Raw genomic sequence first — 19,253 nt, 5'->3', positions numbered from 1 at the left:
ACTTCTAGCCACTGCAAATAAATTCTGGACACATGTGCTACCTTGTGCAGCCAGCTCTACATGGGTGCTGGGGAATCAAACTGGGGTCCTTGAGCTTTGCTGGCAAGTGCCTTCACTGCTAAGCCAATGCTCCAGCCCTGTATACATTTTTAAATTGGCTTGGCTCAGTCATTAGAATTCTCCTAAGCTGTGCTTTCCAATGGTTGTTAAGAAGTGTGCCACTCTGCATATGCCTTGGTGCGTTTAACCTTTCACCTGTTGAAGGTCATCTGGGCTGCTTTTTACATTCTACCTAGTACATCTAAGGCTTCAACAAGTCTTCATGTACAGATGTTTATGTGAATATGATATTTGTTTCCCTGGGATATATTCTACAGAGTGCGAATACTAAGTTGGATAGTAATCACAGGTTGAATCTTATCAGACACTGCCAGGCTGCATGTAGAATGGCTCTAGAATATTGTATATTCCCACCAGCAATGCACGAGTGACCCATTTTTTCTACTTCCTCAACAGCATTTGATGTTGTCACTATTTATTTTTATTTTTAGCATGCAATGATTTCTCATTGTGCTTTCAATTTTCATTTGCTTAATGGCTAATGATATTGGACATGTTTTCATGTACTGTGTGCCATCTGTACATTCTCTCCAGTGAAACATTTTATGCCCTTCCTTCATTTGCTAATTTGATAACTTTTTGTGGGCTTGTTTGTTTACTGCTAACTTGAAAGACTTATTTTTTTTTTTATATTTTAATGAAAGAGAGAGAGAGAGAAAATGGGCATACCAGGGCCTTCAGACACTGTAATCGAACTCCAGACGCATGTGCCACCTTGTGAACACGTGCAACCTTAAGCACTTGCGTTACCTTGTGTGTCTGGCTTACGTGGGACTTGGAGAGTCAAACATGGTTCCTTAGGTTTCTCAGGCAAGCACCTTAACGAGTAAGCCATCTCTCCAGCCCTAAAAAAATATTTTATGTACTTATTTATTTGCAAGCAGAGAGAGAAGAGAGACATACAGACAGAATGGGCATGCCAGGGCCTCCAGCCACTGCAAACAAACTTCAGATGGATGCATCACTTTGTGCATTTGGCTTTACATGGGAAGTGGGAAATCGAACCCAGGTCATTAGGCTCTACAGGCAAATACCTTAACAGCTGAACCACCTCCTCAGCCCCAGAAGCCTTCTTTATATACTCTAGGAGCTGGCACTTTGTCCGGGATGTGGTTCACACTATTTTCTCCTGTGTGTACTTTATCTTTCCATCATCTTCACAGAGTCTCCCACTGAGTGGACATTTGTAACTTTGATCAAGTCCAGTGCTGTAGTGATCTTCTCTTTGCTGACAAAAAGCACCTAACCAAAAGCAGCAGATGGGAGGAAAGTTATTTATTTTGAGGGGCTTACAATCTTGAGGGACAGCCTCATGATGGCAGGAGACTACATGGCATGAGCAGAGGCTGGACATCACTTCTGCCACAGCAGGTAGAACACCACAGCATGAGAGTGAACCAAACACTAACAAGGGAGAGCTGGCATAACATCCATAAACCTGCCCCCAGCAACATACCTCCTCTAGTAAGGCTCCAGTTCCCACATTCCCATCAGCTACGGACCAAACATTCCAAACACATGAGCTCACTGGGACACCTAATTCAAACCATCACATCCAGTTTGTGAATTTTTCATGTTATGGGTTGTACTTGTGGTATTGATGTCAGCCAATAGGAAAGACTCTGAGCCTTCCTTGATTCAGAACCTCTATGACTAAGGCCAGGTATGGTGACATATGCCTTTAATCCCAGCACTCGGGAGGCAGAGGTAGGAGGAGCGCCATGAGTTCAAGGCTACACTGAGACTACATAATGAATTCCAGGTCAACCTAGGCTAGAGTGAAACTCTACCTCAAATAAATAAAACGTAAATAAATAAATAAAAGAACCTATGACTAAAACACATTTCTCATTTTTACTGGTGAGCATGAGACACAGTTAGGCCATAGCCGTCTCTTCAAGCACACCTGCTCCTCCTTACTACATAGAAATAGCTTCTCCTCAGCATTCTTCTCACTGCTCACAGGCCTTCCCACTCTGCCACAGCAGGGGACTACATTGCACTAATAACTGAGGAGAAGTCACCAGTCTCTGGGTGGGTCTCTCTCCTTCCCAAATCCTTCATAGTCACATCACTGACTCATAGGGGAAACAGGAGTTCTTGGACTCAGTGACCCCCATATACCCATGCAGGGCATTCTCTCCTAGAACTCATGCAAAAACTTAGCCTTTTGTCCTGCTCAGTTCTGCCACTCCATTCACGAGAGGTAAATGCTTTCTTATATCCATTTGCCTGATTCCTCAGAAGCCCCAAGGATGCATGAACCCACAGCTGGCCTGTTTCAACAGGTGGCTCAGTTGTAACAGCCTCCTCTGGCATGTCCCTACACTACATTCTGGTGAGAAAGACACAGAGGTATTTTATTCAGGACCCTGGAAGCCTGTCTCCAAATCCTGGGTATCCCTACTTTCAGGGCTGAAGCTTCAACCGACCCTCCTGTGGCAACACAAGCAATTTCTGGCTTCTTGCTATCGCGGGGAGTCACTATTGGTGCAAATGGGCCAGTAAACTGGAGAGAGAATTCAGGTGGTTCACCCTTGCTCCTTCCTCCAGGAACCTAGGCTGGTCTTGCTGAATGTCTAAGGTCCACATCTGAGTCACACTTCCTCAAGCCCAGGGAGCCACTCAGCTCCCCAGTCTTCATCTTTACCCATCAGTGGGAGGCCACAGGTCTCACCCTGACCTCCTGTTCCGTCCTGTAGCAATGTGCTCTTGTTTACCAAACCTCTGGGACTCACGAGGGCTGTCAAGCTCTGAGGGTCTCTGAGGTGAGAAAGCAATTCAGTAGACCAAAGACCCACCCCACAGCATCAGAAAGCTCCTTTCCTTTTCACCTGTGTCTGTCAGCACAGCCAAGGTGAGAGGGAGTAGGCAATGGGGGTGACTGAGCCCCTAAAATTCAAAAGGCAGGTAGGATGGTACACACTTCCTGGAATCCTTATCTCTTACCTAGACCTGTCTTTCCACAAGAATCCTGGGCCCCTCCTGGGAGGGAAGTCTTTGATTTAAACATTGTGGTTGGTCAGGTTTAGCCCCCGGAACTTGGTGTCATGGCTAGCCTCTTCAGCCCCTAACCCTAATCAATCAGCTGTCCCTCTGGTTAACCTGAGCCAGAAGACAGCCTACCACCTGTCATAAACACCTTTGCAAGGGGAGGACAGGGTCTCTGAGCTGCCTAACCATTTGGGAACTTTCAGCTATTGGTGAGTTTTTCCTCAGCTGGGCCTGGGCTTGTCCCAGCTGGGCCGAGTCAAGGGGAGGTCCCGCTAGCCCTTACTCTTCACATGGGCTCATTATCCCCTCCAGCTCCCCACATGGCAGGAGCTCTTTGAACTTTTTTTTTCTTTTTTCTTTTCCTTCCATGGTTTTCCCAGGCCCTCCATATGAGATCTCTAGCCATACGGGTGCCTTTCCTTGGCTCTATACTTCCTTCAATAAATATAATAATTATCCTTCTCAGTCCTTCTAACTTCAATTCTTTGATTAAAATTAGAAATGAACCTAGAGTTTGGGGTTCAAGGATTTTCCTGGACCCCCAAGCACCCCATTACAAAGGCACATCCCCCAGTGGAAGGCAGGAAGGACAAGATAGAAGACCTTTCAGAGACAGGAAGGGAGCCATCACACCATGCTGCCACTGCTTCTCTGGGACACCTGCCTGTGCCCTTCCACACCAACATGGCCCCCAATCTGTCCAGCTCTTAAATGTGGCTCTCCAAGGACATTTTCTTCCTCCTCTGTCCCAAGTCTTTGCTCTGAGCTATGATTCCTGGATAGCCCAACACTACTATATGGTCTTCACAGCTCTACTGTCCCTCCTCCAATAGATCAGGTTGCTCGCTGGGGCCTCCTTTTAGGCCACCCAAAGAGCCCACCTTCCCTATGATGGCTCCCAGAAGATAAGTCAGTTCTGTGCTTGATTCCCAGAGTGGTGGCAGGAAGAGGAGCTCCCTGCACACAGAAGTCTAGCCTAACACTCCATTTCTGTTCCAGCTTGACTCCCTTTGGTGAACTTGAGCATGTCAAGACTGGTTAAGCAAACCATTACAAAGGAAGCAGGAAAACAGATTTGGACCATTAAAAAAAAAAAAAACAAACAAACAAAACAAACAAACAACAACAAAAAAAAAAACCACCTGTATGGAAATGCTTGCTGTGGAGGGTTGAGGACTAGACCTCCAACTCTCCAGGACAGAGATCAGGCCTGACCCCTTCCTAGGTCCTCTACAAATGAGCAGTGTGAAGATAAAAACCAACCAATCTGCTTATACTTCACACAGGGACTCAGTGAGACTGGACAGTCTCTCTGGCTGTACTACTTCTGGCTGCAGAAATCTGCCCCTCCCTAGCTTGGGGGGCTCCAGCTGCCTGAGACTAAGAAAGAATGGGGTGCGAGTGCTGCAGAGAGACATCTTCTCTTGCCAGGCCCAGCTCCCTCTACCGCTGCCAGAGCCCCAGGCTGGGATTTCCCCACCTGCAAAAGCAGGGATGGCTTACTTCATCATCTCTATCCCCACCTACCCTTTACCTGAGGAGCTGGAAGCCCAGCTCCTGGGGTCACCCAGCTTGCAGCTCCATAGTGATTTTTGGGAGTACTTGGTGCCAGAAAGGGCCAGGTGGCCACAGGGCAGACATCATGGCCACTGGCCCCATGGAGCAGCTGCTGGACAACCTCACTGTCTTCACCCATGACTGTGCCAAGTAGCCACTGGTGGAATTGGCCAGGTGTTCCAGGCACAGCACAAGAACTGGAGGACTCAGTACGCCATCAAGTGCTCCCCTCTGCCCCCAGCATGAAGCCACCAGGTAGCTGACTCCCTGTCCTCCTCTTTCCACTGAGGCAGGGCAAGCTTTTGGCCTAGGGAACTCCACGGCAGAAGTAGGCTGGGGTAAAGGCTGAGCACTCTAGCCAGTGCTTCTAATTCTGCCTAGTCACTTGAGCTCCCCACTGTCAATAGTTTCTTTGGCCGCATCTGAAATACAGTAGGCAAGTGGTAACTGTTTGGGGCAGGCACTACCCTGCAAAAGAATGCCTTTGTCTAATCTGACCTCTCAGAATTGTTCTGCTTTCTTCCTCTTGGGTGTTGTTGCAATCAGGTTTGCACTGCTGGCAGAAATCACTGACTAAGAACAGCTTGTGGAAAAAAAGGTTTATTTTGGCTTACAGACTCCAGGGGAAGCTCCATGTTGACAGGAGAAAACATTGGCATGAGCGGAGGGTGGATGTCACCTCCTGGCCAGCATCAGGTGCACAACAGCAGGAGAGTGTGCCAAACATTGGCAAGGGTAAACTGACTAATAACCCCACCCCCAACAACACACTGTCCCTAGGAGACATTAATTTCCAAATCCCTATTAGCTGGGAACCCAGAATACCCAAATTTATGGGGGACAATTGAATCAAACCACCACAATCCATTCCTTACCCCCCATAAACTGATAGCCATCCATGACGTAAAATTCAATGCATCCAGTCCAACTTTACAAGTCCCCACAGTTTTTATCAATCCTAATGACGTTCAAACATCCCCATAGTCCAAGTTCTTTTAACTGAGCCATAATACCAAAAAAAAAAAAAAAAAAAAACCATAATGGCACAGAATAAACATTCACACTGCAAAAAATGGCATTGGGCAGAGCAAAGAAATATTTAACCATTACAAGATTTTAAACAACCAGGGCAAACATCAAACTCTGTAGTTCCAAGTCCAACAACTCTAGTCAGTGATGAGTCTCCAAGTCCAATAATTCTAACCAGTGACAAGTCTCTGGAGTTTCAATTCTGCCCCTCCAGCTAGGCTACTCACAGTCCTGGAAAACATCTGGGGCCAGCAGCTTTCCTTAGCAGCTGTCTCGTGGTCCCTGGTCCCAGCAGCTTTCCTTAGCAGCCATCTCGTGGTCCCAGCATTGCCAATGGGTCTCCACTGCAATCCATGGTTCATCCTTATGGCTCCATCAGGCATTCAGCCAACTGCTTCACAGGCCTTGGAACCTAGCATTCAGAACACCTAAGTTTATGGAGATAACCTGAATCTAACCACCACAGAGGTTATCATGTTTTGACACTGCCCTCCCCGCTCCACCTTCTCAGGTCTGGCCTGGACTTCCTGAGTGTGTGGAGCTTTGCTCAGCAACCTGTAGGGAGCCACTTTCTTCCTTCCCATGCCAACCATTGTAGGATATAGATGCTTGGATGTTGGAAACTGACCCAGCGAGATGCCACCAAGTAGCTGCAGCACCCTGCTCCCCTTCCCCATCCTTCCACAAGTTGGGAGCAGGGGGACCTTCCTGCCCAGTCCACTTGCCAGCTCTCATACAGGTCCTGCTAGAAGACCAATGCTAGGGTCCTGTGGTGTATGTCTGTTTTTGTCCCTGGCTCTCTTCATGTGTATTCCTGCCACACTTTTCTCTTACTGCTTCTGGCTTTGCTGTGTGTCCTCTTACAGCTAGGAAGGAGACACTTGGGACATCAACAAGAGGCCAAGTGGCATCTAACTACTTACCAGAATGCTAGTTGTCATGTTCTGTGTGGCCTGACAACACCCCTGAACATCTGCCTTTATCTTTGCTCTTTCTCTGCCTAGAACACTCTTGGCTTTAGAGTCAAGTCAGATGACTCTAGAATTTGTCCAAATCATGTATAGCCTCTGAACTAAAAAACAAAAAGAAGCAGGCAACTGGCAGAACAGCAAATAGCCCATGTGGAAGGAGAGAGAGAGAGAAAGAGAGAGAGAGAGAGAGAGAGAGAGAGAGAGAGAATGGTAGGTAGGAGAGAAGGTCAGTGAACTATTTTGGGAGGAAGAGGAAGATGACAGAGGACTTTGTTAGCTATTGTAGGAGTCCTGGCTACTGCTCTGAGGGAGAAGAGGACTTCCAGCTAGGCAATGGCATGCTACCATGGGCATGTTTAAAGTATTGCTATGGATGCTAGATTAAGAATCATTTGTGGGGTTGGAGAGATGGCTAAGTAGTTAAGGCACTTGCCCATGAAGCCTAAGGACACATGTTCAACTCTCTAGGTCCCACATAAGCTAGATGCACAAGGTGACATAAGAGTAAGATAACACATGCACACAAGGTGATATACATGTCTGGAGTTTGATGGCAGTGGCTGAAGGCCCAGGCATGCCAATTCTCATTCTCTCATAAAAAAAATATATAATCACTTTTAGTGGGGAAGAAGGAGCAACAGAGAAGGCATTTAGGAGGCACGGGCCAAGATGCAAATAGCAGAGGTGGTAAGAATGGTCAGATTCCTGCTACATGTCAGAAGTAGAGCTATCAGAATTCATGGAGACTTGATTGTGAGAGTGACCCTAAGGGTCAGAGGTGCACCCAGGTCCTTGCCTGAGGTCTGGAAGATGGAATCACATTTGCTGAGCTATGCAAGGCTGTGGGAGGAGCCAGTGTTAGAGGAAGAGTCAAGAGTTTGAGCTTTCTACATGTTAAGTATTAATAACTATCTACTTAGAGATAAGGAGAGTGACCAGAGAAAGTAGAAGGTGAGGAGAGGAGAGCACCTGACATAAAGTCAGTGGCCAAGTGTTCTAAGTCAGCCAAGGAGACAAAGGAAGCATGCAGTGCAAGAGAAAGAGCCAGATAGGAGAATGCTAACTCGTGGCTGAGGTACAAGAACTTCAAAGAAAAGAGAGAAAAACTGAGGGGCTGGTGAGATTGCTTAGTGGTTAAGGTGGTTGCCCGCAAAGCCAAAGAATCCAGGTTCAATTTCCCAGTACCTATGTAAAGCCAGCTACACAAGGGGGCACATGCATCTGGAGTTCCTTTGCAGTTGCTAGGAGACCCTGGCATGCCCATTCTCTCTCTCTCTCTCTCTCTCTCTCTCTCTCTCTCTCTCTCTTTCTGTCTCTTTCTCTCATCTATCTGCCTTTGCCTGCCTCTCTTTCCCTTTGTAATGAATAAATAAATAATAAAAATAAAATATTTTAAAAAACTGTCAGCTGAGAGGAGGAATTTAGGCCACGTGCATGGCAACAGGTATTCAATCAACTGCTGACACCAAAATGTTGCAAATAGGCAAAAAAAAAAACCAAAAACAAAACAAAAAAAAACCCAGCTGCAGCTAGAGAGACAGCAGCCCGTTGAGAAACAAATAATCTAGATCTGAACATGAACTTTGTGAGCAAGTAGCTTAACAAACACTTGAAGTCAGTACAGTGTGACCTCCAGATCCCATATTCCCTCCGCCTCATAATGTATATGATTCTGATTCCTGCATACCGTAGAGAAAGAGAGGCGACAGCAAGCACATCACAGAGCTGGCAGGAAGAACTCAGAACAGCAGAGGAGTAAGGGCTAGAAGAGCCTAATGCCTCAGTTGCCAAATGATCTGATCGATGTCTTGTGGATGGATGACTGTCCCTGGAGTCTGGGCTGTCTGTCTGGCTTACCAAAGTAACCCTGAGAGCACATTATCAGAAATGTCCCACAATGTCCCACTGCAGCAGCCTCGCAACTTTGCTGACACTGTGCTTTGAAAAATTCAACTTCTCCTTAATTCCCATCTCCACAATCCCCAAAGGGTCCCCTGACCATTTGCATATTTGCTGTTCTGTGAGCACCAACAGTGCAATGAGTGAGAGGGCTTGCGAAGCTTATTTCCAGGGCCTCCCCTTAAGCCTTGGCCTCACTTCTGCAAAGATGTGCTGTGCAGTGTATGCCAATGTTGTGGGGTGGACACAGAGAACTGATTACCATTCCTCCATAAGGCAGAGTGTCCTGCATCCATCAAAGACCATACTTGAGGAAAACAGCCCTGTGGGGAAGTGCTCAGGCTCCAGTGCCACGTGACTGCAAGAGAGAGAGGAGGAAGGAGAAGGGAAAGGGAGGGAGAAAGGAACAGAGAGCCCTTGCAAATGAATCATAAAAGAATATACTAAGATATTAACAAAGGCCAACTCTGTGAGGTTGGATTACTAGAGATTTAATTTTCTTTTTGATAGCTCTCTGTATTTCCTAGGTTTTCTTTGAGGGTGTGTGTGTGTGTGTGTGTGTGTGTGTGTGTTACTTTTGTGAGCAAACTGGCAGTAGATGGTATTTTAAAGCAGATGAGACATAATAGCGGTCCTCCAGAGGCTTGAAATCTGCTGGGAGACACACATGTAAACAAGCAGATGGACTGAATGGCAGGGCTTGTTCCAGGCTTTTTGTTCTGCTCTGCAGACACTTGGGCCCCTAAGCCTGTCAACAGCTCTCCTGTCTTACTGGATGTTGATGGCCACTTGCACCTCAGCCCAGGCTGCCTGCTGCACATTCCTCCATGTCCCTCTTCCCCTCTGCTGCCTTGGAAGCTGCTGGGGCTTCTCAGCATCCCCTGAGCTTGTGTGTTCTGCCATTTGCTATTTATCTTTCCCTTCCAGCCCTTGATAGCTCCGAGGTGAATTGCCTCATCCAAGAAGCAGTCAAAATGGAGAAGGTCAACTTCTAGCATGTCTATCTATCTATGGGGTGTGCCAACAGCCCCTGGGCATTGTGATGAGTTCATGGCCAAGGGCTCCCTGGAGAAGGTGCTGCCTACCCACAGCCTCTGCTGGCAACTCAAGTTCCACATCATCCATGAGACCAGCTTGGCTTTGAACTTCCTCCACAGCATTTAGCCACCTCTTCTCCACCTGGACCTCAAGCCAGGCAGCATTCTGCTGGAGAAAGAAATGCATGTCACCTTCCTTGCCCCACCCCCGCTTGCATGTTAACCAGACCATCTGCCTGCTAACTTGCCTACCCAGAGTTTGAACTGTTCTCTTCTTGAACAAATGTAAGAATGAATGAATGAATGAATGAAATGTAAGAATAAATGAAGCAGAGGCAGATAAGCAAGGAAATTTTGTGCTTGAGGCTGTATGTAGGTCATGGTGCCTGCAACAGTAATCTCTGGGCCTCAGTTTTCTGATTCTAGAATGGTAGAATAATTCTTATCACTTACATTGTTTGCTTGGGTGGAGATATATCTAAATGAGGTAAGCCCTAAAACAGTCATCATTACCTCTTCTTCTTTTTTTTTTTTTCAGTTCCTAAACCATTCTAAAATCCTTTTCCTGGGCTGGAGAGATGGCTTAGCTGTTAAGACGTTGGCCTGCAAAGCCAAAGGACCCAGGTTAGATTCTCCAGGACCAATGTAAGCCAGATGCACAAGGTGGCACATGTGTCTGGAGTTCCTTTGTTGTGGCTGGAGGCCCTGGCACACTCATATTCATATTCTTTTTCTCTTTCCCTCCCTCCCCCCTCTCAAATAAATAAATAAATAAATAAGTTTTAAATAAAATCCTCTTCCTAACAATTTTCTGTCCCAAGACCTTCACACATTCTATTCCCCCAATTCTCTCTTTATCTAGCAAGTCCTAATTATCTTTCAGCTCTCAGTTAGATCATCTCTCCTTGGTGAGATCTTTTTTGATCTATTCCAATAGGCCTCTGTGGTATGCCCTCATTAGACCTCTGTTTCTTCCTGTGGCTAACCCCAGTTGCAAGTATATAATCATTTTAAGTGGGCACCCCCATTGAATACCCATCATGTTAGATCCAAGTGTGGATGGGTGTCTCGGGACCTCATATAGTTGTCTGTCCTCCAGTGGGTGACTGAAAAGCTGAGAGCAGAGGATGGATCACATTGTGTTTCAGAGTCCATAGCGATAGGAATGGCAGAAGCTCATGAGAGGTGGCAAGTGTATCCATGGTGAGCCTGCATGGTGGCAAGCCTCTACCAGGTCTTACTCTGTGTTCTAAGTGCTGTTTGCAGGTCATCTTACTTATTTACTTTATTTTTTATTTTTTTTGGTTTTTCGAGGTAGGGTCTCACTCTAGACCAGACTGATCTGGAATTCACCATGTAGTCTCAAGCTGGCCTCAAACTCATAGTGATCCACCTATCGGTGCCTCCTGAGTGCTGAGATTAAAGGCGTGAGCCACCATGCCTGGAAATGTCATCTTATTTAACATTACAGTAACCCTCTGAGTGGAGTACTCATTTCCATTTGGCAGACTAGAAAACTGAGGCTCTGAGAAGATAAGTAACTTCTCCGAGGTCACCCAGGTAGGGAACTGGGAGATGGTGGCATAGAAAAGCACCTGCTGTACTGAGACAGGATGGGCTGACAGTGGAAGGGGAGAGATGACGAGGACCTGGGGGAGCTTCGTGCGGGGTTGTGGAACCTGTAGGGTCCCCCTGCCCACATTGTTCATGCTGTCCAGCAGGTCTCTCAGCGAACATTTGCCCCACCATCGCTTTGGGACTGGCATCTGGGAGGCCCTCACTTAGAAGAAACCGCATGCAGCTAACAGGGCCTGTAGCTCATGCCCGAGGCAGAGGTGGTGTTACAGATGAGGCCCTGGAAAGGACTGCTGGGGACAGAGGGTGGTGAACACTAGCTTTGTGTTGGGGACTGTTTCCACCTTACCCTGCTTCCTCTGCCCCGTGGCCACTAGGGCTCACATGATGATAAAAGGAATGGCAGACAGCCGCCGCCCAAACCTTGCTTTGTGGCTCTAATGCTCTGAGTCCCCAAAGTGCTTGCTTCCCTTCTCCCCACCTTGCTTCTTGCAACTTGGAAAGCCAGAACTTTCCTCCAGGCCTGTTTGTTTGGTCTGCTGTCTTGTACAGAAAAGAGATGAGGGTCACATGCAGTCTTGACTAGAGCTGGAACAAAGATTCACTTGCTCCAGCCAGAGCCTCATGTGTGTCCAAAACGCAGCTGTCTGCTCACTGAGCAGGTATAGAGCCCGGAGTGCATGCTCACGCTGCCAGGCTATGTCCAGCTCCCATCCTCTTACTGGTCCCCTCCCTCTTCCCGCTGATGCCCACACAGTGTGGGCTTTCTCCTGCAGGGCTCGACATGAGGACCATCGTCATCTCTTTGGTCACGGGCATGTGACTCTCCTTGCAAGCTGTCTGCTGAGTGACCAGATGTGGCTCAGCAGATGGTGAACCTGCTGAGGTGGTGTTGGGACCAAGACCCCTGCTTTCCAGGTGTCACCCACCCTTCCCAGCCCAGGGGATGACCCACTTCTGTGAGACACACAGACCCACCCAGGGCACTAGGACTCAGAGAAATATGTGAGGCACATCTGTAGAGCAGGGTTGGGGGGAGAGTTCAGCTAAGGACAGGTTTGGTATGCCATCAGTCCCAGGGCTTCTTGGGGCTGTAGAGACTTTGAAATCACAGACATAAAGGGGACAATGAGCTTATCTGATCCTCCAGTAAGTAGCAAAACACAAGTCTGGGCATCTTAGGGATCCCTTTGCCTGGCCGGGGAGATGCTCAGTGGGTTAACTGCTTTCTGTGATGGTTGAGCTGAACACTGGCATTCAGGTCATTAGCATCCACATAAAATTCCCATGCAGTATGTGCCTAGAATTCAAGATCTGGGGGGCTGGAGACAGGGAATCTCTGGGACTCACTGGCTAGCCCGTCTAGCTGAATTGGTGCTCCAGTTGGCAAAAAATATTGTCTCAAAAAATTAATGTGGGGAGCTACTGAGGAGGGCACCTGAGGTGAACCTCTGGACTCCTCATGCACACATACATACACACAGGCAGAAGCTCCCACCCACAAGCACTCACACCTACACACATACATGTCACACGTATGCTGAGGAAGAAAGGGAGAGGGGAGGGAGGGGGAGAGCAAAGTAGAGATAGAGGGAGAGAGACAGGGAGAGAGAGACAGAGACAGAGAGACAGGGAGAGGAAGACAGAGATAAGGAGAGAGACAGGGAGAGAGGGAGACCGAGAGAGGGAGAGAGGGAGACCGAGAGAGGGATAGACGGAGAGGCCCTTGGTCCTGTGTAGAAGGACTACCCCTCAGAAGGTCAGCAGTGTGTCAGATGAGCCCCTGCCATGCCAAGGCTGGGAACTAGCGTCCTGCCTCCTCATAGGCATGTGGGGAATGGGTTTGCTTGGGCAAAAGGAAGAGCTAGGGCATCTAAAATGCAGAAGGGACTATCTGCCAACCTGTTACCCCCCTTCCTCTTACCCTTGCCACCAACAAGACAGCCATGCTGCTGTCCCTGCTCCAGAGCCCATGACAGACCCTGGGAATAAAGCCCTGGCCAGAAAGGTGTCTTACAAGCCACCCCTGTGCCGGCCCTCACAGGTGGTGTAGCAGGTCAGGTAGGCCACCGTAGTGCTGCTGAAGGCTGCTCTGTGACCTCTGCAGCTTATGGTGGGACAGCAAGGGCACACAGACAAAGGCTATATCGTTCCCAAGGCCATCTGGGCACAAGGGTGGGAACACAGGAACTGAAGGCCCAGCTAATCCCCACACTGCTCTCCATGCTGGGAGCCCAGCTGCTGGCTGCCTACGTCCATAGGGGACACTTTCCCTAATTGACGCAATGGGGTGCTGTGACTCAGAGTTCCTGGGGAGGACAAGGCTCCTCTCGTATGTGTGGAGCTCCACAGAAGGAGACCTATTGCTCTCCTAAGCTGTCACACTGAGAGTGTCATCATCCTTCCGCTCTTTGTCCTTCCTCTCACATGGGAAGTATCAGGCTATTAGGGGAATCCAAGTGGAACCATGGCTCTGTAGCCCTGTGACCCTTAATGAAGGCCAGGCAAAGGTTAGGAGGTGCAATGGCAGAGGAAGAGCTCCAAGGTGGACTAGGATCTGAATCCTGAGGAATAGCAGGGGATGCTGAGAGAGGAAAGGGAGGACAGCACAGGCCAGAAGTGATCCACCCTGGATTGGCATGTCTGCCTCTCCTGGTCAGTGAGGAAGCCAACCAGGACAGCAGTGAGTCTACGGCAGTGCAATCAACAGGGAGGAGAAGGTAGGCCCCAGCCATACCTTTTGCTCATCCTCCCTCTCCCTGTCCTCTTCCCCAGGCCTGTCACACTTCCTGAAACGCAGCGCATGGCTCAGACACGGCCTTGCCCTTGGAGCCCTGGTGCTATTTCTCCTTCACATCTGTGTCCTTGCAAAACCAGATTTCCTCCATTTCTAACCCCAGAGGTGGAACACTGGCTCTCAATGCTGGCTTTGTGTTAGAATTACTTGGAACTTAAAAAATAGGGGAGGTTTTGGAGATGGCTTGATGAGTTAAAGCCCTGGCTGGGAAAGCCTGACCACCAGAGCCCACAGAAAGCCTTACCCAAGTAGCACAGGTATCTTTCCTCCTGAGATGAGCCAACAGCAATGGTGGGTAGAGTGAGGAGACTCTCAGCAGTACTGTACAGCTGGTCTGGTGCTCACAGTAGCAAACAAGAGGCCCTGACTCAAACAAGGTGGAAAGCAAGGAGAGACATCCAGAGGTTTTCCTCTGGCCTCCACACATATACCATGAAACACATGCATGCACACAGATATACAAAATAAATAAATAAATAAAGACATGCCTGGGGCCCACCCTAGACAAGTCAGGAGCTGTGGGGGTGCACCTGGGCAGTGATCTTTGTGTTGTTTGTAATGCTGACCCTCACTGGTTAAAGCAGGAGAAAGTGAGGCCTGAACACCTCAGAGGGGGTTTAGATCACACAGGACCAACCTCCAATGCCTTTCCAACCTTCATTGACTTTTCTCTTCCCCAGTCCTCCTCCAGCAATTCTCACCTACCTAATCTGTCTTTGCCTTGGTACAATGAGGCCTGGTTCATCTTCCCTTTATAGAACCGGACATGAGGCTCAACAATGTCAAGAACTAGCTAAAGCCAAGTGGGGTGAGGCCCAGACCTCCTTGTGCTGGTTCGTCAGGCTCCTTTGTGCAGGAAGCAGCGCAGGCTCAGAACTCTCAGACGAGGAGGAGCTGCTAGAGACAGGAGAATGACTAAGATGGCTTCTGCTCAGATTATTGGTGTAATTTCCTCCCAGCAGACTCAAAAGACTCCTTGAGGTGATGGCTGTAGCCCTCTGACAGCGAGGGTTTTGGCCCCAATGATGAAGAACTGTGTGTCAATGAGAACAAGGTGACCCCCCTCCACTTTCTGGTGGCCTAGTGCAACTTGAGACTGCTGTTGATTCACGAGATTCATGTGGACTCTGGATACACACCCCTCCTCATCGCCACTAGGACCAGAAGCCTAACCTCTGCACCCTATTTCTGGCACTCGGTGCTGATGCCAACCTGGCAGATAAGGATGACTGGGGCCCACCGCACTTTGTGTCCCAGAATGGGTACGACTGCACTACCCCATACTTCTGGACCGTGGGGCCCTAGTGGGTGCCCAGGAACATGAAAACTGGACCCCATTCCAGCTGGCTGTACAGAAGAACTCTGAGAGTGTGGTATGGCTTCTGGTCTCCCATCAAGCTGATCCCAATCTGTGTGAGGCTGAGGGCAAGACATTTCTCCATGTGGCCGCCTACTTTGGCCACATCGACCTGGCTAAGCTGCTGACAGGCAAGTGGGTAGAGAAAACTGAGGACACCTTTTCACCTGGCAGTGGAGAGGGGCAAAGTGAGGGCCACCCAACCCCTGTGAAAGAGTGGAGTGTCCTTGGACGTCCTTGACCGAAGTGGCCATAGCCCACTGCACATAGCTGCTGCCTTATCTGCAAGATGATTCTCAAGTATGGGGCGAGCCTCAAGCTGCCCAGCCATCAGGGCTGGACATCACTGCATCCAGCAATTACAAGGGCCAACCGGAGGTCATCCACCTGCTGGTTGAGAGCCATGCCAACCTAGGCACTCTTGGAAGTATGACTGGATGGCCCTGCACTTGGTTGCACGCCATGGGGAGTACGTGGTGTTGCTGGCACTGCTATAGGGTGGGGCTGACCCGATGCTGCTAAGCAGTCAGACTGGATGCCCCCCCACCTAGCAGTGCAGAGGGGTGCCTTCCTGAGCGTCATTTACCTTCTCAAACATCATGCCGATGTCCAAGCATCTAGCCCTCCTGGCTTCTATCAAGGGCAACATAGCCATCCTCAAAATTATGGTCATGGCTGGTGCCCAACTAGACATTGAGGATGGAGTGAGTTGTTCACCCATGCAACTGGCCCTCGGAGCCACAGACAGAGCATTGTAGCCTTCTTGGAGGGTGAGGAGCCCTCGCTGGCCATCAGAGGACGTGCTGAGCTTGGGGCCCAGGTGGAAGTTTAAGCAAACTCAGACCTCCTAGCCTGGAAGCCAAGAAGTTGGTGAAAGTGAAACTTGGCTTTTGGGACGATCTCTTCCCACCTGTCATATGACCTTGAGTGGAACCAGCTGATGAAAGGAAGGGGTGACACCACTGTGGTTATAGCTGGAGAAGGGCGCCTGCCTAGAGTACTGTTTCCAGCCCCCTCCAAGTCATGACCACAGAGCCCAGCTCTTTTCTCCCATGGGCTCAAGCCCTCAAGATAAGCTTCTTCTACTCAGTGTGAGACCTTGGCAACATTTCTCCACCTGTGCCTGGGTTCACAGAGCCCCTCTGAAGATGGAGGACCAAGAGGTGAGGGAAATGGACTACTCATAGTTTGGGATTTTTGCTCTTGGTCTTCAGGCTGGAGCAAGAGAATCAGAGACAAGAAGCTTGCCCACTCTGTGCAGAGAGCAGACTCAGAGCTTGAAAAAAAAAATGTATGCTCCCCGTTAAAGCCTTAGCCAAGCCCTTGTTTCCATACTGGCCACACTTTCTGGTGGCCCTGACTCATTTGTTCTCTTGTGTATTCTGTTGGGGATGAAGAAAGGGTATGCACCAACTATAGATGTATGATTCTATGTGGGACACCAGTTTCCTGTTCCCAATCCCATCTTTCTTTGTGTCCCATTGTATGGCCAGTAACTCTCAGACAATGAAACTGTGGATCTGACTCTTCCATTAGAGGTTTATTGATAAGGTATTTATAAGAGCCATGGGTGTCAGTATGGTGCTTGTGTGTGCATGTGTGTGTGTCTGATGTGTGATGTGATTTATGTAACTGTATAATATATGGCTGTGAGCTCACATGGGAGGGAGATGAGAGTAGACAAGGGGAGTTGGATGAAGTGTGTATGTGGTTTGTCTACTGTGGCATGTGCATACATATAATACCTACGTGTGAATTTATGTTGGGCAGGAGGCATGGAATCTGAAGAGATGATGTAAGGGGTGGGTATCTGAGCTTGGTGTGGCACTGGCCGGGTAGGAACTCCTTTCTTCCTTAGCACTAGCTCAGCACTGGCTCTTTGGTGGCCACCTACTAGACACCCATACACTTGGCCCAACGTGGCTCACCTGTTATAGACACATTGGGCGGGGCTGCTCACACTTGCTGTGTGTTGGGAGTCATGGCTCAGGGGCTGGTAGGTTTCCAGGAAAGACTGTTCGGAGGTCTGGAGGAGGTGTTGCTCCCCATACAGCACAAAAAGCCTCCAGCTCAAGAAGTCTTTTCAGTGTCAGACAAAGGGTCCTGGATGCCCTGCCTAGCAGCCAACTCCAGCCTGCCTTTGTGTGTGCTTCTTCTAGGCCAGGCACTCTAGAATAGGTTCCCGCCCCACCCTCCTCATCAACCATGTGGAAGGGCCTGACATATGGGGGACAAGAAACATGGTGGCCCACGTCTAGGCCTGCCAAGAACATGGCTGTACTGCAGCGGCATTAGCAGCATTACTTCCTCTATTCTGGGGTGTTGACCAGCTCCAGCTGCTGGGCTGTGGACAGTTCACTCAACCTTACTCCAGCCTATGGTTGAAGGCACATTCTGGACTCAGGACTGGCTTACGTCCTTGAGAAGCATCTGTCAATCTAGTCTGTACATAGAATCTCCAGGTGAGGGGCTCTTGACATATACCCTCAGCTAATTAAACCAGAATTGCCAGGGTAGAATCTTGTGAGCACCATGACTGTGATGAGAATGCCACCAGGGGGCGTCCTAAGGTTTTTCTCTGCACCTCTTCCTAGCAGAACCATGCTGGCAACTCAGGCCTGGTGGCCTGCACAGGTGGGGAAGCTTTTCCACCCATGAGTGGATGAGTGATGACCCCTGAGGTCAGAGGCCACTCAGCTGACTGTTGCAGCCTCCTCCTCCCCGCCAGCTGCCTGCACCCATCTCTCAGGTCTTCCTGACCTTTGTAGTTAGCGATGCTCCTGTCCCTTAGGATCATCTGGTAGGAGAAGGGAAGGGCTGTTCATGTCTTCATGAACCCTGGAGCACTGACAGAGCTCCAAATTCAGGGCTCTAGAAGATCCAGAGAGCTGACTAGAGCAGCACAGTCACAGCTGGATGAGCAGAGAACCACCAATGGGGCGGGGAGGCTGAGTCACAGGGAAGGACAGTTAGTGCCTGGCTTGTCTTCTTAGGAAGAGTATGAGGAAAGACCTTGAAGAAATGTGTGGGGAAAGGAAGCTCCTTTAGAACCTACTATCCAATACATGGCAGATGTGGACAGGACTCTCCCTGGGCACCATTTGTCTCTGATGATCCCACATCTGTGATGAGGTCCTCCAATCTCTCTTTTCTCCAGTTCCTCCCTCCAAGAGATAAAAGAGGTGATAGCCTGGGATCTGCCTTGGCCAACAGGCCCCTTTATTATCTGTGAGCATCCTCTGCTACCTCCTTAAGCTAACCTAGCCAGATATCAACTCTCTCTTGAGCCCCATTTTAACACAACTGCCTTCTCAAAGTGAAGAGTCCTTGATGTTGCCAAACAGAAGGCCCTTAGTGGAGTTTTGTATTCGTGGAACCTAGGGTACTAGACTGATTTATTGGACATTTCTACTTGGTGAAGTCCTAGAGAATCCTTAAACCCACATTATCCCAAAGTGACCATTCCCATTCCCCATGAGCTTATCCCTTAGCATTTGCCCCTATGTTAGTTAAAAACACCCAGACTCTGAACCTAGGACCAGCACTGTCCAACAGGCCTGTGTGAGAACCTGTATCTACTGCTGAGTAAGGTATCTACCACCAGCCACATAGGGGACTGAGCCTTGAAATGTGGCTGAGAAGTCAGGTTTTAATATCTCTAAACCCAAGTAGCCACAGCCAGCAACATAGTCTGTACTGTCAGTGTGAGGTGCGGAGGGAAGCGCTGCCGCTTTCTGAGCAGAGAACGGGTGTGATCTGGACATGCTGTGCATTCTGAAGAACCTTCTAACCGTGTGTACTGAGGAAGAGGGTGTTGTGGTGGAAAATGGGGATCCCAGACTATGGCAACGGATTTTTAGTGCCGGGGAAGTCTTGATTCTGCCCAACTTTCTGGGTTCTGACCTCAATATGTGTAG

The 19,253-nt window shown here is 49.0% G+C and overlaps 1 protein-coding gene across 1 annotated transcript; it reads left to right on the top strand.

Moving 5' to 3' along the window:
• Positions 1-4,608: 4,608 nt before the first annotated feature.
• On the top strand, positions 4,609-16,168 carry Ankk1 (ankyrin repeat and kinase domain containing 1). Its single transcript, XM_045146076.1, is given in 21 exon segments — positions 4,609-4,699; positions 4,826-4,902; positions 4,904-4,926; positions 9,508-9,569; positions 9,572-9,610; positions 9,613-9,790; positions 11,329-11,403; positions 11,954-12,016; positions 12,018-12,100; positions 13,127-13,147; positions 13,150-13,226; positions 14,974-15,133; positions 15,136-15,255; positions 15,258-15,477; positions 15,479-15,609; positions 15,612-15,686; positions 15,689-15,766; positions 15,769-15,840; positions 15,843-15,954; positions 15,956-16,065; positions 16,068-16,168. Coding segments are annotated over 21 exon segments (1,968 nt in total).
• Positions 16,169-19,253: the final 3,085 nt, after the last annotated feature.

This window comes from Jaculus jaculus, chromosome 3 (assembly GCF_020740685.1).
Source record: "Jaculus jaculus isolate mJacJac1 chromosome 3, mJacJac1.mat.Y.cur, whole genome shotgun sequence".
Taxonomy (NCBI): Eukaryota; Metazoa; Chordata; class Mammalia; order Rodentia; family Dipodidae; genus Jaculus; species Jaculus jaculus.
The sequence above is the reverse complement of the archived record's forward strand: the minus strand, read 5'-3'. Positions and strand labels throughout refer to the sequence as shown.